The 24,977-nt window shown below is 41.4% G+C and overlaps 1 protein-coding gene across 2 annotated transcripts in view; it reads right to left on the reverse strand.

Annotated features, from left to right (window-relative positions):
* fbxl17 (F-box and leucine-rich repeat protein 17) overlaps positions 1 to 24,977 on the reverse strand; it is a 214,444-nt gene that overhangs the window by 67,570 nt on the left and 121,897 nt on the right. For both annotated transcript variants that reach the window (XM_020593848.1, XM_020593847.1), the window contains exon 9: positions 3,282 to 3,358. In XM_020593848.1, coding sequence (XP_020449504.1) covers positions 3,282 to 3,358 — 77 coding nt within the window. The remainder of the gene's footprint in view (positions 1 to 3,281; positions 3,359 to 24,977) is intronic.

Consider the following 24,977-nt stretch of genomic DNA (forward strand, 5'->3'; position numbering starts at 1 on the left):
TGGTTATAGAAATAACTAATGTTCTCCCTGTGTCTGCGTGGGTTCTTTCCGGGTACTCTGGCTTCCTCCCACAGTCCAAAGACATGCACCTTTTGTTGATTGGTGGCTCTAAATTGCCTGTAGGAGTGAGTGTGTGTGTGCGGTTGTCTGTCTCTTAGCATCAGCCCTGTGATAGACTGGCGACCTGTCCAGGGTGGACCCCACGTCTTGCCCAATATCAACTGGTATTCAGTTCAGCCCCCCGTCGACCCTCATTAGGATAATCAGTATAGATAATGGATGGATGTATGGATGTTTACTTTCAATTAAATAAGACACACCTTAAGACAAACTAATGTTTAAGTCTCTGATGTATGTTTTTTTTATTATTGTTTGCTCACCAGTTTTAATTCACTTATTTTTTGCTTTTTGTTGTAGAAATGCACTGTCCCTTAAAGCGTTAGCTTCTTAAGTTAATCCTGATTTATGGGCACATGGTGCATGTACATGATACAGGGGCGTACATGACATCTATGAATGTGTGTTCGTGAACTGTGTGTGTGTGTATAAACACAAATCTGGATGGTTTAACAAAATCTGTCATTGGTGTGACTGTTATTTATCATCAATCATTAGTAACAGGTGTGAAAAACCAACGTACTCTATACTGAAAAGCAAATTCTTATGAAATATATTAATCTAAGAATCCAGGTGTTTAACACGTCTCTACATTGCCTTAATTACAATCAAAATGTTATTTAAACTAATTAGTTTTCATGTTCTTTGATGAATGAGAGAGTAGTCAAGGAAGTTTCTTCCCCCAGCACTAATAGGGCTTTCAGTAAGATCATTACACCAAAAAAGCTCTATCCTCACTTTTTCCATTTGTTTCCTCTTCCTCACAAAAATAATCTCTAAAACCATCTGGACTGGGAGTAAAATTACATGTTGCCTAGCTCACTCTTTCTGTCATCTAAACCTGTCTTTATGTCTCTCTCTGTCTGTCCTCAAAGCTTCTATAAAATCACACAGGAAGTGAACACTGGGTGGAAAAAACAGAACACTCAAATGTAAGAGGCTTGTGGACATCTCAAATGCACTCAGAAAGGCCATTAATAAAAATAATTAGCAGAGAAGATGGGCGGAAAAAACGGGGGCCAGCTTGGCAGATGTAAAATCTCATTTCTGTTATTTAATTTATCAGAGGCTGAAGCAGGAAATCCAGCAATCATTTTGTTAGAGCACAGAGCTCCTACAACAGGCATCTCTATCCTGGAAGGACATGCACATACACACACATATAAACACACACAGAGCCCATCATCAGCCAGAGAGGGTCAGAGGGGTCATTAGTAAAGGAAGAAGATCAGATATCACCAATTCATCTTGGTCAAAATGATTAGAAAGACAGAGAAAGAGAGGGGGATCTACAAGGGGGTGGCTGTGAGCATTCCAGGTTTAATATACTATTGTGATCTTAGAATCATTAATCAAACACCAATAGACACAGAACCGCATAACGTTTGACACACACAGTTCCAGTTCAGGTTCAGTGAGGTCAAGGTGATGATTGGACTGAAGTTGGCAGAGAACTGCAGCTCGTGATGGAGGGCGACCATTCAAGTCACCACTTTGTGACAACAATATAATCACCACTTCCTTGGGGAAACCTTGGTCAATTAGTGCCTGACATTAGACCTTTTCCATATCTTTTGTCACTACTTAGTAAAACCACTACAGATTAGGTGAAATGGTGGTAGCACACAGACTGGAAGGGCAGTTTAGAGTCTACACAAAGTTTACAGTAGTCAGCTAAATCAGAAAAGCAGCCAACAGCTGGAGCTGTAGGCTGGTGACTGCGGTGTCTCTGTAAGTGCACAGATAGATTAAAGCATACGATTCAGGCAGATATAATGACACAACCTAAAATGGTCTGAACGGGCCAGCTTCATGTGCAGTAGAAGGAAAAATGGACACCTCATGATGCTACCCTATTCAAGGAATGTTGCTCAGTGAGCAGATATGACTTTTATGGGCTTAGAGTACTCGTTTTGGTGCCCATAGAGCATGAATGCTAGAGAGGCGTGCACGTCCCAGACTTCCACTGGCCAAGCTGTTTTACTTCCACCACACACATGAATAGCATGAAAAAAAGACTTTTCTATACAAAGGGTATAACACCGCATTATAAGTCATGTTTATCTGTACATCCAAATAGGATACAATGTCTCAAGAAGCTTTACAGCCCTGAAAGAATAGCTCCAGACCCCTTTTAAAGCTCTCAAGCAAACAACACTGGACTAACAAGCAGAATGCTTCTTGTCTGTTATCGCAGTAGTCCCTTTGTGCACTTTTCAATAGGCTACTAATTCGGACAACAGCAAGTTACAAGAAGCAAAAGACTCGAAAGTTTATCTCATTACTCACTTTGTGCATTTTTGAAAAGGTGATTTATTGAATCAGTGGTGAGCTGATATAAAATCAACTGAAAAAGGCACAAAGCCTAGCAACTGTAAGTACATAGGATCTATCTCCAAAGTTTAATTTAACTTCCCTTGACCAAACTCAAGCAAACACATTTTATCCCAGTTATAAAGTGGATTGTTTGTATTTTGTTTTGTTGATTGGAACTAAAATAAGTGACAAAACTGCAATTTAGACTGTTTTGTACTGAGTACCACTTGAATGTAGGCACACCAAAAAACCTATTTGGTTATACGGCTGGTAACTATTACTTGTGGAACTCCCAGGGTACACACACACACACACACACACACACACATAGTAGCACTGCAACAGCTAAACATACAAACAGGCTGAAATCAAATCATTCATGCAAGCCTGATGCTTCAGACTGCGTATTGTACTATAGCTGATAAAATACTGAACTATTCTGGAAAATATATGGAATCAAACAGAGGAGTGAGACAGTGTAAACAAAATAAAAAGGGAAGGTGATGCTAGAGGGATATAAAGGCTGCCTCGCTGTATGCTGGGAAGAAAAACACCTTGTATGTCTCCTGTCACACAATACAAATGCCTTTCATTCACAAACACAAGCTGCAGCACAGAAATCCTCTTTCTAAGTTAATATTACAGTATGAACATCTGCAAATGACACAGAAGAGATCCAGCTGACAATACTTCTATTCTACAGTATGGGGAACTTTTCAATAATATTTTACTGTTGGCAAGTCTCATAATGAGGAATTGTAAAATCAAATGGGTAGGTAATAATGGTTATATGATAATAATGTTGGAGGCTGACTGTAACAAAGGGACAGTGATTGAATGTATCCTACCGTGGTCAGTGATTTTACAAGACACAAGATAGAGCTCCTTCAGACTTCTCCCCTCCTTGGCGATGATTTCCACACACCTACAGAGAAACCAGGTGAAAGAACAAATATTTAAAGTGTCACCCGAGGCATCTGTCATACAATATATACTGTGCTTAACTTGAAGACAAGTTTGACCTACAAATGCATGCACACATCCAGCAGCTCTCTTTCTCCTAAACTAGCTCTCTTATAGCCACACACAAGATTGTCAGAGTAAAGGTTGAACAGTACAGCTGCAGGGTCATAACTGTTCACATATTCTGCCTCTGCTTCTTTTAACACACACATTAATAATTAAACACTTGATCTGATTAAAGAAGCAGGCACTAATGCAGCATGAGTATATATGCATGTGTGTTTGTGCATGTGAGTGCATGCACTGACACACACCTGCATGTGAGCTTGCTCACTTCAAAGAGAGATATCTGCATTCAACCCAGCACCAGAGCCCAAAGGACCTACAGAGAGAGAGTGTGTGTGGGTGTGGGTGTGTGTGTGTGTGTGTGTGAGAGAGAGATTGTAACACAAGGGAGGGCCAAGGGGAAGATCAGAGTATCTGTATCAAATGATTCTCTATAAATGCCTCTAATGAGAGGAGTGTGTGAAACAACTGGATTGTGATCAATGCATTTGACCTATTAACCTTCAGGAGAAAATGTTTTGATCTTTACGTTGGTGTTCTGTCATGCATATTTATGAAACAAAAAAGAAAACTCTCTCTCTTACACACACATGCGGTACTGAATGGTTCTCATGTTAATGTAAAAGCAGAGGTGGGAAGAAAGTGATGCTGAGCTGTCTGCTGTCATTGAGCTTCATGTCAAAGTGAAACAGGAAACAATAGTGAGATATTTGCTCAGGTGCTCTCGAAGAATGTGCACTGTGCTCACAGTATGTGCACTATGACTGACAACTGAGGTTATTCTGAAATGCATTGCTCATATCCACTCACTCTCTGCAGGCTTATCTCACCATAGGCCAAGCATGCTGCGTGAGCACTTGTTGAGAGACTCTGAGATTTCTTTTCTTTCATGTTTGTTATGCCACATCCCCACTATCTAGCAAACACGAGTGCAGAAAACAATGCAGATAAACTGCAAAGTCAGTATGGGAAAGCACATGATTTCTAAGACAGTGTTTTTGTCCCGGGTTTCATTAAAGATGACTCAATTTGTAGATGTTAGCTGATGTGTGACATATCACACTGTGGAATCAAGGAGGAAAAGAAGCTAGAGAGAGAAAAGTTCAAATGTGTGTCATATTTTTACAATCTTTATTTCTGTGTGAAGCCAAAGCTGTTAAAGCACTGCCCTATCTGCTTTAGTTCACTGGGCTGCATCTTCATATTTCACCTTTTCTATTAAATTTCTGTTGCAGTGGGCCTGTGAGTCTCTCTGTGCTTTCAGGTTGTCCTTTCCCTGCCTTTTTCCTTCTCCTGTCCTGCCTCTCCATGTTTATTTCTCTTTCTCACTGCTTCTTATTTCCTCCCACCCTTCTTCCTTTATCTACCCACCAGTCTCTCTCTCTCTCTCTCTCTCTCTCTCTCTCTCTCTCTCTTTGGCCTACTCTGAAATGTGGATAAGAAAAACTTGACTCATAAAAACAGAAAAGGACCTGTTGCACTTGGTCATTCCTAATCCAACCTTGTGCTATGGCCAGCCTTAGAGCAGACTCGGTTAAGCCGGGAGGATCACAATACCAAACTGTGTGTCTGGGGGTTACAGCATTAGAGCTGCTAATGAATAAATGCAGAAGGAAAAGTCAGTAAGGAAAGAGATAAAAAGAAAGCAGCGATTCAGGGATGCAGCAACAAAGACCGAGGCAGAGAGCACCCACCGGGAGCTTGTTACACTGTGGCTGGGTCTCCAGGGTCAGAGTTAAAGCAATTAGATCAGACATCAATGAATGAGGGAGGGTGTGAGGAGAGACGAAAGCACGTAAAGCAAGAAGCAGACTGAGGAGAAATCTCTATACAATAGCAGAGGAGGTACAGTGGCTTCAAAAGCTATTCAGACCCCATTCACTTTTTGAACACTGCTGTTTTGGCAAATGCACTAAAAATCAAAAACCAAAACATTTACAAAAAGTATTTAAACCCTTAATGCATTACTTTCTAGAAGCCCAATTGGTACGGTTTGTTCCGTTCTCTCTCTCTAGGTCTGTCAGACTGAACTGCCATCTTCAGGTCTCTCCACAAATGTTCTATTTGGGTTTTTTTGGGCCACTCAAGGACAGTCAGAGACTTTGTCCTGAAGCCACTCCAGCGTTGCCTTGGCTTCATGCTTCGGCTCATTGGCGGGCTGAAAGGTGAACTGCCGTCCCACTCACAAGTCATGTGCAGGTTTTCTTCAAAGACCTCTCTGTATGTGGCTACATTCATCTCAGCCTCGGTTCAGACCAGTTTCCCTTTCACTGCTGCTGAGGAGCACACCCCCATAACATGCTTCACCTCAGGAAAGGTATTAGCCAGATGCAGAACAGTGCCTGGTGTTCACCAGAAGCAGTGCTTGGAGTTCTGCCCAAACAGTGTACCAAAAAATTTTTTTCCTCCTTTAAATACCAACTGACAAACTCCAAGCAGGATGTCATAAGCCTTTTACCCAGAGTGGCTTCCATCTAGCCACTCTACCATAAAGTCCTGACTGATGGAGTGCTACTGACAGGTCTTTCCCTCTCTGCAGAGGACTTTTGAAGGTCTGTTAGAGTGACTGCTGGGCTCTAGGTCACCTCCCTGACAAGGGCCTTCTTGTCCAGTTACAAAGTTTGGCTGGATAACCAATTTTAGCAAGAGCCGTGGTGGTTCCAGACTTGTTCCACTTCACAATTACTGGGGGCAATTATGCTCAACACATTCTAAGTTTTAGAAATGGATCTATACCCTTGCTGTAGTTTATGCCTCATTGCAATTGTATTGCAGAGGTCTACAAAGACTTCCTAGGACTTTATAGGTTGGGGTTTGTCCTGACATGCAGTGTGAAATGTACAGTACAACACAAAGTGTGCAAATGCAAAGGGATCTGAACACTTGGTGAAGCCACTGTACATTACAGAAGACTGACAGGGCTAAGGAAACAGGGAAGGAAAAGAAGAAGGAACAAGAGGTCATTAATAAGGCCAGGGTGAGACGAAATGAGAGAATGTGAAAGGAAACAGCAGAAAAGACAAGAGAGGGATGGATCAGAAGTGTAGGATGTGATGGGTAAGGCACGTTTCACACTACATGAAAGGCCTTCAAAAAAGCCACAAGCTCTCACCCACCTCCACCCAAAACCCGCAAGGCTCAACTGACATGAATTAGTGATCTGCTTGCTTTCAATAATGTACAAAGCTTGTGACAAAAGCCCCAGTTGGACATGGTGCACATAACGAACATTTATTTGGAAGCAATGTTACAGAAGACGATGCTGAAAGGATGACAGTATCACAGTTTTTAGAGACTTTAGAGAAAGAAAAACACATTTTTGGATGGAGGAAAAACTGAGGGAGGACACAAGATGATATGTGGGATGGAAGATTAGGAAAAGAGGTAGGACCCAAGGAGAATCTGATGAAGTGACAGAGAAAATGTGTAGGATCATGATGATGAGAATACAGTATGAGATACATACACAGAAATAAGGTTAAGGAAGAAAAACGAAGAGGAGAAATGGGAGACTGGAAGATGATGACAACGTATCAGAAAATAGGGACATAAATAATCAGGAAAATGGAAAAAGGTTTTGGACAGTGCATGGAACCAGTGACAAGAGAGAAAAGTGGAAGCACATGACAAGTTGAGGGAGAGGTTAATAAGTATGACTGAGCAATAACAGAGAAATCAGCAAGTAGAAAAGATGACGACAAGTGAATTAGGCAAGAAAGATGTCTCTGTGGACAAGTCGTCCCTGCCACCACAGGGGGAGAAAGATATGCTAAAAATATTAGATGCCTAAAAAGTCCAAAGAAAGCATTTTGTTATAGTTATGTTGCTAGCTAATACACAGCTTAAGGCCACCTTTTCCAATAAAATGGCAATAAAACAGTTGCCATGACAACAAATGGACTGCGCGTTTAAGCGATTAGTGTAACTGGAAGGCAGAAGTGAGAGAGAGGACCAAGGGAGCGAGACTCATCGGGGTCAGTGTGTGATGGCTCACTGTCACCATGCTGACAGCACAAACAGCCAGAGGTCAACAATAAAACCGTCACTCCTCGCTCTGTCTCACTGTTACCATCAAACACAAACAGAATCAAACTTTGTTTAGGCGTGCCCAGGATTTGGGGGAAATGTTTCATCCTTAAAACACATATACACATTTTCTGTCTAAATTTAATTATTGGACCAACACAACTGGATGTCGAGGACTTAGCTTAACCCCAATCCATCTTTTAAATTTAATTCTATTTATTTGCAAGCCAGCTAATGCTGTCTGCCAAAGAATTCAGCCCTTTGTTTGACTCTTCACTGAAGCATGAGAAGCTGAATCATAGTAAATATTTGTAAAAAAGAGTTGGTTTTGGTGTTCTACATGAAAGAGATGAAAGGCTTGAAACTAATATTCTGTAGAATATTCATAACAATTTAATAATATCTCCCAAAAAACGTATAGTGTTTCTGATATTTAATTGCTCTTTTCTGGGAGTTTGTAAGAAAAAAAAACTCAATTATGTTACTTTGAATCCACGGTAAAGACATCTCCACTCATTTATCTTCTGATTAGCAAAAGCATTTTCTGGGTTTTTACATGTAAATGAGGCAAAACAGCTAAGTGGTGCAGATTAAGTTGGAAATGTCACTGACTGAGCCACTGATACAGCCAGTTTTATTTCCCGGAATTAAATTTGCTCTTAGACCATATTTGCCCAACTTCTGCTCACTGACACTGCGAGGCTACTAGAGTATAATGAAAATAATTTTAGGCTTTAGGAGCTACCGTGGACTCATTACTATTCACTTCTAAAGAGCTGCAAATAAAATAAGTGTAGCTCATCATCATTCACGTGTTATTTGCATTCACTGAATAACACCTTTGTAAAGAGTTTTTAAACAACTCTGAGAAGCTGTTCATTAACAAAAGGGAACTAGTAGACTAGTAGCATTATAAAATCATATCTGTACTATACTGAAGATTAGCTAAATGGACTTTAAAGTCTAAGCAAAGGCAGCAAAGTAGGTGCCTCTTTGCCTTCGATTCTTATATTAGGTGCTCAACACCTCAGAAAAACAAGAAAGCTTTTAAAAAAAAAAACACTCTCTACATCTTCTGTGGGCATTTTTACAGCCTTGACAAGTGTTTGAAATATGGGGAAAAAAAGGATTAGCACTTAGAAAAATCAGCAACCAGCAAGAAGAATACTGCTTCTATCGGAGCTCTACTGGCCGTTGACTATATGGTGTGTGTACGTGAATCTGAGTGTTCTGTTGTACAACCAGAGATCAAGACTCAACAAAGCCCTTAATCTCGGCTCACTGTTTGATCAAATTTAATCTCTGCTATTAGCTTGTTGCCAGGGTCATGCTATGAATTAGGAAATGTTACCAGTCTGAGATTTATATTGTGCACTGTATACTAATTATTATTTTCAATGTTGTTTTATTGCCGTATTTCATATTTTTGACAGGCATTCTGTTAATAATATAGTTAAAATGACCAAATATGAAAATCCCAATAATAATATCAGCAGCAGTCACCATCTCCAGCTACAGAAATGAATCAGGATACATATGTATTTATTCGTGTGCAATGTTTTAATTTCAGCAACTTATTCTTAATGATAATGTATCAATGACAACACATGTTCACTGGACATAAGTCTAACACACGGTTTTAAAATTTGTTAAGTACTATCAAAAACATGCTCTGTGTAGAAACTGGGGGGCTCCAAACATACAAGCCCAAACACCTTAGTGAGCAACATCCATACACAATGCAACAACTCTACAGTGATGCTCGGCTAGGAGATGCGGGACAAGACAGGAGGGACAAAGGAGTGAGGCGCAACCTTGTGGTTTGTGTGTCATTACACAGTGTGTGTTACTTGCACTTGTGTGAATATGTGCATGTGTCTCTCAGGGGTGAAGCTAATCTTCTTTTATGCAGCACAGCCAGAGGTATCCAAGCAGACAGGCAGCAAGAGGAAGAATAGTAACAATACGTGAGAGAAACAGAGATCCACAAAGACTGCAGACAGTCTTGGAGCAAAACAACATGTGTAGTGCTTCTCTTTAGCTAGCTGATCACAATGGCACAGGAACACAGACGCTGCTGGGAGAGTGGCTGTAGGTAGGTACAGTAGCACGGTGCCGACCAACACAAGGCCTTGTCTCACCCTGCTCTTCACGCAGCCCACAATGGAGTGGCTGTCTAGCCACACAAAAGGAGCAGGGAAATAGAAATGGATGATTTTTTTTTAGAGAAAAGGGCAACAAAGAATGAAAGCAAGCATTAAATGTATAAGGAAAAGCAGCTGAAGGTTTAGAGAGAGGTTGAAAACATAAAAGAAGGAAGAGGAGGAGGAGGAGGCAACAGCAGTGGTGACATACGAGACTTCAGACTTCCATGGCTGTCTCTAGACTTAATGAAATTGAAGGGTGGAGCAGAAAAGAGGAGGAGAGCAAGGCAGGACGAGGGTTTATACTTCTGTGTAGAACACGCTTCAAGATGATTCTTGCTGTAAATTTTCTTTATATCACCCATAAATCCATTCACAAGTGTAAAGAAGCAAGGCTCTGCTTCCTCACACAATGTGCAACACTGAGTTTCTGCAACTGTCCGGACAAAAATAAACTTAAAGCCTTTTTACACTGGGCTAATATAAATAGATATCAAAGTATCCAATACCTCAAAAGAGCCCCTCAGGAAGCAAAAACTGTACTGAGGAAAAGTGACAATCTTAAAATTGAGCAATACAGGTTTTATTGAATGAGAAGGAACATGTCCTTTGCTTTTGAATTAGCTGATCCTCTGATAATATGTTGTGAGGAGTTTATTCAGTATCAGCTTTTATTTTCTTATCTAGAGAAGAAGCCATTTACCTGACAAAATATGTTATGATGTATAACTGAAAACAGCCTGAATTACGTAAATAACCATCAAGCCCATCTAATTTTGTCAAATTTAGCATTTTTCCATTACCTACACCCTTAAATCACGGGTTGCTTTATACAGCACGCTTCAATATCAACATCTTATATTGTTGTGTCTCTGTATGATGACATGATGAGTTTGACTGAAATATGTAAATAAATTAGTAAATACTTACAATACAAAAGATTTATTAAAAATACTACTGTACTTTACTACTGTAGCATGGCAGAGAGTTCATAGATATGTCCCATATTTATTGATTGTTATAATAAAACTACAAAATTATAAATACATGGGCCAAGGCTGCAAGATACACTTCTTATCCATCTGTTTGAGCATTTGTGTGTGTGTGCACATGCCTAGAATTACTCTCACTGTGAGGACGGGAATCCGTAGTGGGGACTTGGCCTTGTCCCCACTATGTAAATCACTGAATATTAGGGTGGCAGTTAAGGTTAGGGTAAGTTTCCTGGAAATGAATGTAAGTCGATGTACGAACCCTGTAAGTGACAACCGCAAGGATGCATGTATATATATGTGTGTGTGTGTGTGTGTGTGTGTGTGTGTGTGTGTGTGTGTGTGGGCACGGGTGTGTGCTGTGTGTGTAAGTTCCAGCCATCTGAATCAGGGTCTGCTTCAGCAATTAGGGCCTGGATGATTTCCCAGGCTAGTCTACCCTACTCACTGCTCAAATGAGAATCACATTCCTATTGTGTTCCACCATTGTTAATCATGTTTTCAAACGACTTTGTAAAACGGCTGGGCATTCCAGCAGCTTGTCATCAGTCTGCTCAAAAATATGCCGATGGGGTCATAACTGGAACCATAAATGCCCATCATCCTCAGTTTTTCTGTCCAACCTGTGCTTTTTGTTTGGCGAGCACCAAAAGACCACACTTTGAAGGCTCACTAATGAAAAGCAGAAACACCAAGGCCTTTATATGTTCCGCTGTCTGTTCTCATCCTCAGTAAAGGTTTGGTCCTTTAAATACTCCAGTAATTGCAGTGTAAACCACTTTCAGTACTCCATTAGGTGGCAAGAGTTTCAATATAGAGACAGTGGGAGTCCGACTCTGAGCAGTGGTCATTTGGCAGTTCTAAAGGTATACATTAGTTCAAAAGTGCTTCAGACGCCTGGAGATGTGCTGAAATAAATTCACCTGTAAACTCCTGTAAACTGTTATTACATACAATATCAGCCAACACTTTCAACATCTCCAAAAAACAAGTGTCACTCTCACACCAGTCGATTTGTCCATCAAAAACCAGAGGGAAAAGCCAACTAAGCACTTTGTGAGGTTAAGTGGCAGTTATTTACTTGAAGCTCATCCAAATGGACAGCCTGTTGCCTTGCCAACACTGACAGGCCTGCGTGATGCACATGCAGAAGCAGCATTTGAAAGCAGCTTCTCTGTTGCCAGAGGAAACCAAATTGGCCTGACATCACTCTCACAACATGGATCTCTCAGAGTTCTTCACTCTGCCTCTCCAGCTCCTTCGTCGGTTGCACCTGAGCAGCTTCCCTGAGGACATGCAAGTGAGATACTCACCTGTGAGTGAACAACTGAGTTTTGTAAAGCAATGCCAGGCCCCTATCTGCCTCCATAGTCAGCCCACTGCGGCCATAACAGAATAAATAACTCAGGAGTAGGTGAGCACTGTCCCGTGGCAGATGGCGATAACACTTTCAGCCTCAGGTCTAAGTTGACACAGTGGTGTTTGTGTGTGTGAGTGTGCACATGTATGAGTCAATGGAGCTCTGCCCAATGTGAGATGAACAGTTAGGTTAGAGATGGTTGCCCATGACAGATGTCATTGTGGGGAATAAAAGCAAGGGATGCATCTGCTTTCTTATTTCTGAAACATGCTATGTGGCAGTTTGGTTTGTATGCAAAATAAATAAATGAAGAAAGAAAGAAAGTGCCATAATCACAAAAGACAGCTTCTATTTTAGCTTCAAAATTATCTTCTTATCAGGACAATTTTGTCAGCACTTAAGTCGGCAAAAAAACTTAACCAAGCAATACAAATACTGTAAAACTACTTCAACCTTTTCCCAGTTAAAATCAAGTTAATAAAGGATTTTAAGGTTAATTTTGGCAGTGGCCTACAGTACAAACATACAGAGAGGGGAAATGATGAGAGAAAAAAACAAAACAAAAGAGACCCCATGCAATCAAACCAAGGCAGTGTGTAATATGGTATGGATGTGATCCACAAGACTACCAGAACACACTGATGCATGTTCTTATTTAAAAGATTGAAACACTAATTTCTACAAAGCTACTGGAAGAGGTTGATTTGTAGTGGAAACGATCTACAGTATTCTTTGATGGAAGATTTTATTCACTTGTTCTGAGGAAGCACTCTTTTCCTCAATTATTAAACAGAAATTGATTGATATGAAACCAATAAATTGATTTCAGGACAGTAAAACAGGTCCATATAGCTCAGAAATATTGTCAAAAATATACTATTTCACTATGAATAAATGTGATTTCTCCAAAGCAGATAATACAGGCAGCTAATAACAGAATCTTGTTTCAGGCACTAAAGAAAACAGCCAGTCTGACTGTGATAAATTGAGGTGAACAGGGCCCTCAGGGTTGCATATCATAACTCTTCTGCTCCATATCCACATGCAGAGACATGAACTATCACGATGTTTACCAATAGGCCTGCCACAGTGGCGCGCGGTAACACGCAGTATACACCCTCCACCCACTCAGCTATGGCTAATTGCTCTGCACTTTGATTACCACCATCTATTTTAATGAGAGCTTACCAATGCATTGTCTCCTGCCCACTTTCCCTCTCAAACATACATGTGAGCACAGCACACACATGCAGACGTGTGCGCATACCACTTGGACACATGCATACACATAAAAGAAGAAAATAATACTGTGCAGCATGTTTTTGCGGGTAGCAGGAAATTGGAGGGTGTTCATTAGGCTAATGGATATGAAGAGGAGGAGAAAAAAAAGAGGGTGAAGACAGAACAGGAGAGGAAAGGAGAGAGTGAGAATGGCAGGGTGGATAGGGACTGAATTATACCACAACAAATTCAGTACAATGGCCCAACAAATCATATTTCAGTGTGTAATTTCCCTGCTACTATGATGGAAAGAGAAATACTTCAATTACACAGACTGGCTTTAATTACGCCAAATTTGCCTCATAAGTCGGCTCCTGTTGAGAACGAATGGGCTGTTGCATTTTTGGTGCTACTTGCTCATTTCCAGCACAAAGCCCAGGATGACACCAAAGTCTAATCAATGGACTCACGCTGTTCTAAAGACTTGGGGAGAGCAGAGACAGTACATACAGAATTGGACAGGGTTGCTGATCAATGACAAAAATCTGTGCTTTCCTGTGTGGCTTACACCATCCTTTATTTTCCTTTGCACACATTGCAGCCTCTGTCACTGAGGCTGTGCAGTGCCTTTTGCAAGGTAAAATGTGCTACGACAGACCTTGACAAAAGAGTGCTCCACAAGAAAGCACATAAGCAGAATGTACTTACAGAGTAAGAGAAAATCAAGAGAGACAAGAACAGAAAGAACACAGAAAAAGGGAGTATGAAAGGAAAGGTGCATTAAAGAGATCAAGCTCGACAACCGCATTATAACCACAGCTACGCCAGATCACATCGTCACACTCTGTCTCACCATTTTACGAGACGTTAGGCCGTCCATGAAGCTAGTTCAGCACGTCTAGTATAATAATAGTGCATACCACACACATATGCATAAACACAGTAGACACAAGTTGGAAGACGCCGTTTCAGGAAAACAGAGCTCAAATAATCCCAAGATGATGGCCCAGCACTGTGCAGTCAACTGGAAAAGGATGAATATTTGTGCAACTTTAGGCCAAAATTTCAAATATAATAAAAAGAGGAATGAATCTGAAGAGGCAGGATAGCCTGGAAACATTCACCTCTGACTCTTGACCTCTAACTGAATGTCTGGAGAGCCCACATTGACATGTCCATGGCCCCTGTCTGCTGCTGTCTCCACAGCAACATGAGCAATGGTAGCACTTGACCACTGCAACCTAAAATAGTGCCACTATCTTACACAACACTCCAAATTTCTGGAACAAAAAACTTTTACTTTCTACAACAACCAAGTTTAATGTTAGCAGTAGTGTTCCTCACCTCATTTTCTAGCCTATACCCTGCTCCTACTAGACATTATCACCAAATTGTCCTGTTTGATTTACAACATATAAGGCCTTCCTATACCCTTGGCGGTGTTATCATAATATTAAAGTTTCACACCTTACCAATAAAATACACATGGCACACTCCAAACAAAACCCCCACATGAAAAAAAGAAATAAACTGTAGTACAGAGAAAGGGCTCTGGCATGTACTGCATAAAATAGCTGCTAATCAAAGTGTTCCCTCCACAGGAACAGGAAAGAGAATGATCCTGTTGAAGAGACAGTGGCTAAATAAGCATGGTGATAATAACAGTGGGTAACCAGGTAATAACAGTGGGAGCGTCTCTCGGAGCAGGCGTTTGACTCTGATGACACACAGCCATTAGGTATTCATGAAAACAGATGTTGCTTCGCTCGTCAGCTCATTGGCCCAAACGCCCCTCGAAAAAACCAGAATCCAAAATGAATTTCCCAACAGAGCGCACTGTTTGATCCCATGCCAAGAAAAAGAGGAGATTTTCATGGTAGAGGAGGGTAGGGGAGAGCAGGGCGAGGAGGCGGCAGGATGAGACGGGGGGGAAAAAGGAGAGAAGTGTACTTTATCCCCCTTGAAGCTGCTGTCTATTCTGCCTCACATTAAAGCCTCTTCATCACCAAATCTCATCTCTTTCTCCTCATGTTCAAAGATGCCATCTTTAGCATGGGCTGAAGAAACAAAATCCTATTAGCTTGATAGCAAAGTGAATTTGTTCAAGCAGTCTCAACCAGGCGACATCCCAGTGGCTTATCACTGGCTAAGCAGACAGAGCTTAGGCAAGAGGACAAGAGGAGACCGAGTGAGGAGACAGAGGACTCACAAATGTTTAGGTGCTTTTTTTTCTACAGCAGTGTATAACCAGGGCTCATGGTCATGTTTTTCTGGGAAAGAAAATCTAGAAATTTAGCACTTGTTATTTGATAAAAGAAAAAGAAAAACTGTCTCACAAAAACTCATTTCACACTTTGCTATTCTGTTAATTACTCATGTTTATTGCTTTTTTGAGCTATGTTTTCAGGCATTATGCCTGTATTACTATTATCTGATGGGGTAAGTGGGCTGCGGAGAGGTGGACAGGAAGGATGGGAGACAGAGGAGCGGACCTGTAAAAGGTCGGCGGCCCGACTCGAACTGGCTGATGTTGAGCACTTACTGGGCTTGTGTATATGGTGTGCTGCACCGTAACCACTCAGCTATTGGGGCAACCCCCCCCCATGTTTATTGCTTTATTGGTGCATGATCATCAGCACATTTGTACTTTCTTATGATTTTTCTCCTCATTCGTTATTGCTGGAAACATTTCCTAAACTGTTTTGCTGCAACTGGAGAGGCCAACATCCACTTGCATTGCACTATGTGATGTTTTAAAAAGACCCAAAACAAAAAAGATAATCTTTTTTCATCTCTGGTGTTGTTATAGGAAGAGTAGTGGCTTAAGGTAATCTGTAATGACGCTATGACCCTCCCATGTATGTAGCTGGAGAGGACAAAACTATAGAGACACCTCTGACTATGTAGTGTAGTCCAGTACACCACCACCTTTAACTATGACCTCAATAATAAACATATAATTGAATTTATACATTTATGACAAGTTCACCAAAAACTGAAACCTTGAGCTTTATAAACACTGATGTTAAAGCGGAAATGTCGCACTGAATTGCATACAATTGTACAGGTGTACCTAATAAAGTGGCTGGTGAGCGTATAAAAACCTCACTCTTGGCCCCTACCAAACACTAATGTAGAGGTTAATTACTTCCATTTTATCTTGTTTCGTCTGTCAGTCTTTCTCTTTGTAAAAGTACATACACCTGAAAATGTGAAGAGGAGGACGTATAGTCCAAGAAGACTGCCAACCTGATGTGCTGCCTTTCCTTTCTGTAACTATTGATGGTACGGTCGTCATTCTTACAAAGATCTTCTATTTAGTGTGCCGGTGAATTGACCAGGGCTGGTGGTTTAGAAAAGAAGACAGAGTAGAAGAAGAAGAGGCTTTAATAGACAGTGTAGTTGATGGATGTGATTATAGCCTCTTCATGCTGCCCATCCATTCTCCATAGATTCCAGATGATAATAGTCCTTCTTCCTCCCCCTCCCTCCCTCTCAGTGTTTTTCTCTTGTCCTGTGCTCCTCGCCCTTTTTATTTCAACATCCTGTTTTCTCCTCCTGTCTTTCAGCCTTTCTGTTTCTGTTTATCCCCCTTTTCTCTCTGTGGTCTTGTTCTATCTCACTGTTTTCCTCCTCTCTGGTCTCCAAACCCTGTGCACTTTCTTTGATTCCCTCTACCACATTACACCAATTTCTCCTCACAATCACTTCCCTCCTCATGTGCTTCACAGGGAGCCAACAAACCACATCACATATCTAAGACCTTCTTTCTTCCCCAAAACAACCCCTTCTTGTATCCCTGCTATCTCCTTCTCTTTACCACTGCCTGTCATCCTTTCATGACCAGCATCCCAGCGTGCCCCCTTACACTTGGAAACAGTGTTCACATTTCCAGAAAATAAAAAAATAAAACTCCCTGAAGGGGTGGTGTGTTTTTTTTCCTTGAAACACATTAGCAATGTCAAGTAAAACACTATGGCAAATGACAGGAGACTAACAGCGGGGATCTTGATGGTCATTCAGCCAGCCAGAGGAAGAACTGGAGTGCGCTCTGTCACAACACTGAGACTCAAAGTGAAACCAATCCTCCAACGTCATACAAAATCTGCCTTAATCTTACTCAAGCTCCGCTCATTACACACTCAGCATGGGCTAGAGAAAAGCGGCACAGGGTGCTATGCAGCTGGGATTTGTACACCAACTGTGTGCGAGTTTGCATGTGTACGAGGACGCAATGATGTGGTATCACTATCGCTGCAAAACAAAGCGCCAGTAAAAGGGTGTGTAATATGCCATGACACTCTTCAGATCAAGTAGATTTATAGTCCGTGTCATCCCCCTCCTAAAGAGACAAAACCACAGAAAATGTTAATTTCCACCATCATAAACAACCATAATAAGCCTCACACTGACATGTGAGCGTGTTTCCATGCCTGCGTAAGATTCACCATGCTGTGATACATTGAGTCTGCATACATGGCATGTGTTTGCCTGTGTAGATTTATAAGCACTTGTATGTTTCACCATATGTGTGTGAACATACAAGTGCTTATAAATGAACATGTCTTTTTGCCTCATTAGCTCAGTAAAAATCCTGACCAGGCTCTGAACATCACCTCTGTCATGCAAAGTGATGTCATCCGGAGTAAATTCAGACAATCCTAATTGGGCAGGGTGATAATGCGCCCACATAACAGCTAACATATTTTAATTCATAATAATATTCTGTGAAATCCAACAACTTTTCAGCACCCTCCAGCATCCAGCTTACGTTCAAGGACGGGCAGAGAAAGAGCTCTGCCAAAAGCTGGAGGGCTGATCTGAAAAACAGGAAAATCTTACCAAAGAGACTTTTTGTGCACAAAGGCACAAGATATTAAGCAAAAATGACTTCCTTCCATATATTACTTCACATGCTTAACCTACCACACACACACACACACACACACACACACACACACTCAGCCGAAAGCTGCAGACTGGAGGGTTGGAGTGGTATGGCTCCCAGGCTGTCAGTTCAGTTTTATGTCTTGGCTTTGATACGATTCCACAAAGCAAGGAAGCGCACTCCACCACCTGAGGTGTGTGTGTGTGTGTGTGTGTGTGCGCCTCTGCCTGCATGAATAAAAGCTCAAATGTCCACTACACCACCTGTTTGTTAACACACAAAGCCAAACGCCATCCATTTCCAACCGGCTCGCTCAGATTCTTGCGTGCACGTGTGCAAATATTTTCATGTGTGTGTTTACATGCCCCAAGTCCTGCAGGCAAGTGTGTATCTGCAGCGTGTGATCCATTTTGTTTCCCACATGAAGCTATTCCTCATTAATCAATTCATGCAGGGACAGCTATATGAGCTGAGGCTCTCCTCCACAATAAAAGCTCAATGGGCTCCCTCCCTCCTCCAGCTCACATAACCCACCTCCTGGCCAGATCAGGCCATACACAGCAATGAGAGACCCACAATAAAGATCACTGGCCTGTGCCAAACACATGCTGTAATTATTCAATTTTTCCGTATTTTTCAGTGCATATATTGTATATCCACTTGTTTTCATTCATATTGTCATCATTATTTCCTGTTAGAGCAAAGTTTGTTTGAGTAACCTAATGTTTGCAATGAAGGAAGCAATAATTATATTTTGTTCCTAAAAAATGTAGGTACTTTTTCTAAATTCTGCATTATTGGATTCAAATAACACTGTTGAATACCGGCAGAGTTGAGGTCAAATAGCTATAGAGTGTTAAACAAAGGCAGGTGGTCAAAAGTAAGAGGAGTCAAGAAGAAAATGCATTTATAAAATTACGCAGTGGGACACCTCTGACAGCCATGGGCCAATGTCCTATAACCTAAACTTTTCTCATTTCTCATGAACCCCACAGAGAGAACATGACAAATGCAGCAGAACAATGTTTTATCTCATCTGACATCCCAGCAACAAGAAAATAAACAAAAGCTGACAGCCAATCAGATCACCCATCTGCTGGTCCGCCTCACAGTGGTTGGATCAGCCGACAAGTGGTGAATAAATAATTTCTGTGAGGGACACACCCCAGTGATCCTGGGTGAAGTAGGGGAGCTGGGGGGGATGGAGTTAAACAGAAAGAAGCAAGAGAGAGGGAATACGAAGGGAGTGGAGTGGGCAACCACATGACAACGTCAGGCTATTTGATTGGTGGAGGCACACAGGCAGCCAGGCAGGAAACACCAGGAAATGTAATTCAGGGAGACTGTCTGGATATAACATCTCTGGGAGCAATTCAATGTGCAGCCAAACCCTCAAGTGGCGCCTCGGCTGGCATGGTGGCAGGGAGGTTACAACTGTAAGCTCACTGCCTGTCAACCCTACTACACCCTCTGTGGAGAAAAAAGACATGACAGAAAGAGAGAGGAAGGCCAGCAGAAATACTAGAATGAAAAATATGTTTACACACAGGCAATGAAACTTAAAATAAATAAATAAATAAATAACGCGGCCAAGAATAAACAAGCTTTAAACGAAGTGGGTGAACATCTTAAAGGAAGGGCGGTGGGGATGCCAAGAGATGGAGGCACAATGGATATCAGCTGAAGCTCCGGAGAATGAATGGGAGAAAGACTGAGAAAGGAAAGGCGGAGCGAGTGAGAAAGTGATCCAGGCGCCGGCTGTGATTCTTCTCTGTCAAGCGTGGCTCATAGAGAACAGTAATAATTGACAACAGTGGCTAACATTCTTCCCCAGACCACTCTATTCATTACAAAACTAAAACAATCCACCCCACCTCTCATTAGCCTCCTTTAAGAAGTACATTAAGCAGCAGTTCTTCATAGCTGTGTCTGTGAAGTATAAATGTCTAGTATTAAATGTTACAATGTACAACTAGGAGCAAAATTAGGCAATGTGCTTTCAGTCAGATGTTCAAAAAAAACAATGCACTTCTGGAATATCTGATGAAAGTCACCTATTTCATTTCAAAACTGAAACAGTAAAAAGCATATGGATTTCGAATCTGATACAATAGAGATTTTTAAACATGGGATTTTTCATCTTGAGTGATTTGTATTTGGCATCCACAGACAAACGTTACGTCACCCAGTGCTTCACCCTATTCTCCAGACAGTAAAACATAATAAAACATTCGGGTGACCTCACAGACTCAGAGGACGCACCATTTTTAAGTACAACACTTGATCCCATTTTTAATGCTATTTTATGAAACAACAAAATACCGCAGGAGGTCAACATACAGTATCAAACGGAGAAAATTAATGACCACGCCATCCCAACTTGGGACGATGGTCCCTCATATGTCAACATAATTGCACCTGGACCATAGAGAAATGACGTCACGTGAGGAAATGAATGAGTGTCTATGGGAGCTAATGCTGCCATTCAGTCCCTGCCATCCACAATCTATGTGGCTTAACTGCTGTCTTTTCTCATTGTTTCTGGGTCTAATGCAGTTCCTGAAAAATCTTATCTGTCAAGTTATGACTTCACCATCTAGTCCTTGCCAGTCAGCATTCAGCCTCTTAGATAGATGACAGCTCACTATTAGATACAGCTCCAAAAATCTTTTATCAAACCCATTCATTCATACTTGCATGCAGATGGAGAAATTCAGAGAGATTCACAAAGAATCACTCACCCATTCCTCCCTTCCTGCCTCCAGCACAGACACACTCATCTACCATTTCACCCCAAAGAGACTGTACACATTCAAACAAACTGATGAGACGGTTATTGTCTGAACGCAATTATCTTGTGCTGTCCATCTCCTTGGCTGCTGTGGGACAATAGGCCCTCTGTTGATGAGGCTAGAAGCATGTGAATAGGAGGTTAGACATCCTTGGCCTTTTCCATGGCCGTGGACATTCAATCTAGCCATCCACACATCCCAGTGGATCTGATAACACTAAACAAACCCCAGAGAGAGCGAGGGAGAAAAAGCCAGACGCTAATGGCTTCAGTATTGTGTGTAAATCCTCTCTTATCTGCCTGCTCTCTGCGTTAAGAGACTGGTCAAGGGCAGTGGGAAAGAATAAACTCTATAACCGCAATGTTGTCTGCCAACGTTCACCTCAACATAAACAGTCAAGAATAGAGCATGATCAAGCAAAAGAGAGCACATGCTAGGAAATTCCATAAAGTAAACAAACACACCAACAGCACCCAGTATACACAAAGCTTGGGATCCAGACTGGTGCCAGAAAAAGCTGACCTGGCATTAGACTGAAGCTAATTACTCTCAGCCTCTCCGAATCTCCCATTGGACTTGTCTCACATATGCGCATACACACACACACTAATTATTGTGCTGATTCTCTCTTTAGTACTGTCTTGTCTGCGTGTCGAGGCAACACAACAGTAAGAGAGAAAATGAGAAGAAAGGTAAAAGGAGTGAGAATGGGGAAAAAAGAAAAGACATGGTGGATTATCCCACTAATCCGCCAGTCCCATTATAGGGAGGACATTATGAGTACAGTAGGAACCTGCACTTCTTTCTTCCATCGTCTCTCTTTCAGTCCCTTCCTCTGGTTCTCTGTTTCCCCACATCCCCAGCTCTGTCCGAGTCATTTCAACTGTAATTTTTACTCCAGCATTTTTGTTTTATGTTTTGTGTGAGTAATTCAATCTACCTCAAGAATATCACAAGATATAGCAAGTTATCTGTGTTATTACTTGACTTATCAAATAAAACCTCACATGCTGCAAAAGTAAAATGAATACAATTTTTGTCATATCTGATGTTGTCATGTGCATTTGCAGTTTGTACATTTTCCAATGCTACAATACCTTATTGCATTTAATACATTAATGCCCAGTCAACAGAGCAAAGGAGGCAGAAATAGACACAGGCCTCTGGCCAGAAGCAAGATGGGAATGTTGCAGTGTTGCAGTGGTTAGTGTCTGCTGTGACACTGGTCTTCATAATAACACAGACACACTCGCACAGTCCCTCTGGTTCTGCATTTGATAATAAACAGTTAACAAATGACAAAAAGGCAAACACAATTTCACAGTTAACAGGTAAGTTAAATTTTCTGCAAGTATGAGTTTGTCTGTTTTGATGCTCTATCAGGTTGAATGCAGTTCTTTGTACTTGCACACAGATGCAAATGACCCTGGTGTAAAAGCATAAATGCTAAATATGCAAAACTAATTACAACAGTAATTTCCTCTGCAGTCACCTGCACCTCAGCTTAGAGTGGGGCAAATGTGCAGTCATCCATCACAGCAATCACTGCCACACTGGATGTATGAATCAATCCTAAATGTCAGGCTGAAGATTATGCAGGCCTGAATGCAGTTACCACTAATTTGTGAATAACCTCCAATTATGACTGTGTAGCAGCTCCAGGGACTCAAAGAAAAGACTGGTTACACATTATCTGTCAACCAAAGAACAATTTCTTACACTGCAGTGACAGACTCAAGTCTGAGGTCCCACCAAATGAGGACATCTCTACTGCAGTGTCCAAAAGCACAAAGGCAGGAAAAGCAGCAACAACGGCCTGAGAGCTTCGACTTGCTGGAGTTGGGTGTCACCTTTTTAGACAGGTTCTAAGGCTGTGGGCTGTCAAATACTAGCAGTCTGACTGTCTTCTTCTTAAACTAACAACAAAAGCTGCAGTCTGGGCGCTTTTATGTCCCTTCCCCTGGGAAATGGGCTCACTGATAGAGTTGCTGCTTCTGACTTGTGACTCACTTGCGCACAGTAAAAATACACAGAAAGGAAGGATGCTCCTCAGTCACTCAGAAAAGCAAGATGGTTCAAATGCCAACAAGCTTATTTTGCACACACACGCACGCACACAAAAGCTGCCGCCTGATATGACTCAGAAACAAGATGACTGAAGGTAAATTAACAGCAAATTCATAAACCTGACTTGCACACATGCTTCCTAGCGCACACACTCGTACACACCCTTAGCGTAGGTTAACGGGAGCAGGTGTTGGATGTAATGAGTTTGTCTCCAAGCTGTTATAAACTGACAACTGGGAGTGTGAACCCCATTATTGGCCGATACACCCCTTTTTTGTACGATGAATACAGTCACACACAAACACTTCCCTAGCTGGATGCTTCTTTCTGTCAAGACCACTTCTGTTTCATGGAGTGAGTCAACTGTTTGAGTAGGAGTGTGATGAGGCAGTTCACACCTTTGCATGTGTGTGTTGTGTAGATGCGCGGATGTACATGTACAGAGTGGACAGATGTTCTCCCAGGTGAGATGTGTGTGGCAGATATGGTAATGTGCAAATTAATGCCACACACCCACAACTCGCAGCGTGAATCATGTAGTCTCATCCTGAGGACATGATCCCACTGCCAACTCCTGCAGATGTAACTCACTGCGTTTCTTCAATCTCTACATCGCTTCATCTTCAGGTACCACACTCTCACTCTCTCTCACCATTCTTATCAGAGCCATCATTGGATTTTAATTCACAACTACAAGAATAGAAGAATAAACCTTTCCTGTTAACAACTAGAAAAGGTACACTTAAAGGCATACTATAAACAGTAGGCACATGTGGCCATGTTAAATGCATTGCTCTGCACTTCATGTACACTAAGACATTTCTTTGTCTATTCAGCAGTCTCTCCAACTTTAATCTCATGTTTTATTCTGAATAATAATCTGATACAAACAGGACAAAGAGCATAGAAAAACGAATGTGCGGCTGCCATCAGCTCTTTTTCATTCAGCTGTGAGTACTGTGAGGGAGAGGTTTATTCTGTGGAGAAAGAGAAAAGATCTTTCTACCTTTAGCAAAGTCTTTCCTCACCTCACTCCTGAGCCTGGACTACCTCAAAATACTTCAGAAACCCATTCATTTGCATTCTTCCATCCTGTCATCAAATCATCTATCCATCTGCCTACCCATCTAAAACGCAGCTCAGCCACTCCCTCCATCCTCATAGCTCCATCTGTCCATCACTGCTCATTACTCTCCCTGATTTCCATTCCTTCCTCTGTCTTATTTGTGACCATCCATCCATCCATCTTCTTCAATAAACACCAAAAGCTGCAGGATGTAAGAATATATGAAATGTCTAGTGTCATGGTATCACTTTTTGACATTAAAAAGTGACATGAATTCATGGTGGCTTATTATTGAAGGTTTTCCGGTTAATCCACAGGCAAAAGCATAAAAATCTATTTTTAACCCATATTAGTAAAGGTGGGATTGTTTTGGTCTGGCTTGGCAATAAGATAAATCATTTTAGCACAAGAAATCTGGGAGACTCTCACTGATTAACACAAAAAATTAATCCTTCAAGTAAGTGTTGTCTTTTCTAACAACTCCATATGACTTGTATGGTAAATGCACACTTATGAAATCTCTAGTTTCTATAGCAAGGGGGATTAGTCTAAACATACAAAAACCTGTTTATTTTCAGTTTTATCTGCAAACCAATCCACACAAACAAAACGCATCTAGCATCTCACTAACTGCGGCAACTTGATCTGATAAAAATCTCCACCATAAAGATTCCCCCTTGTGCAAAACCAACTGATCATCTCGCAATGTGACCAATGTATCTTTCCCCGAAAACTAATTTCCCTGTGAAAATGGGGTTTTTACGTCTTTTGAGGCTCCTTTTAGATTCTAATAAACTAATTCCAAGGCTGATGCCGACAGAGGCTTAGTTCAATTTCACAAGGCTTTGTTCAAATTTGTTTTACATTATGATGTTGGTGTTCAGGAAGGGCACAAGGAGGGTTGTTTTGTGTGTGTGTGTTTGGAGGGAGGGTCAGATGGGTGATGTTTTTTTTTAATT

The sequence above is a fragment of the Monopterus albus genome, unplaced genomic scaffold (assembly GCF_001952655.1).
Source record: "Monopterus albus unplaced genomic scaffold, M_albus_1.0 scaffold20.1, whole genome shotgun sequence".
Classification (NCBI taxonomy): Eukaryota; Metazoa; Chordata; class Actinopteri; order Synbranchiformes; family Synbranchidae; genus Monopterus; species Monopterus albus.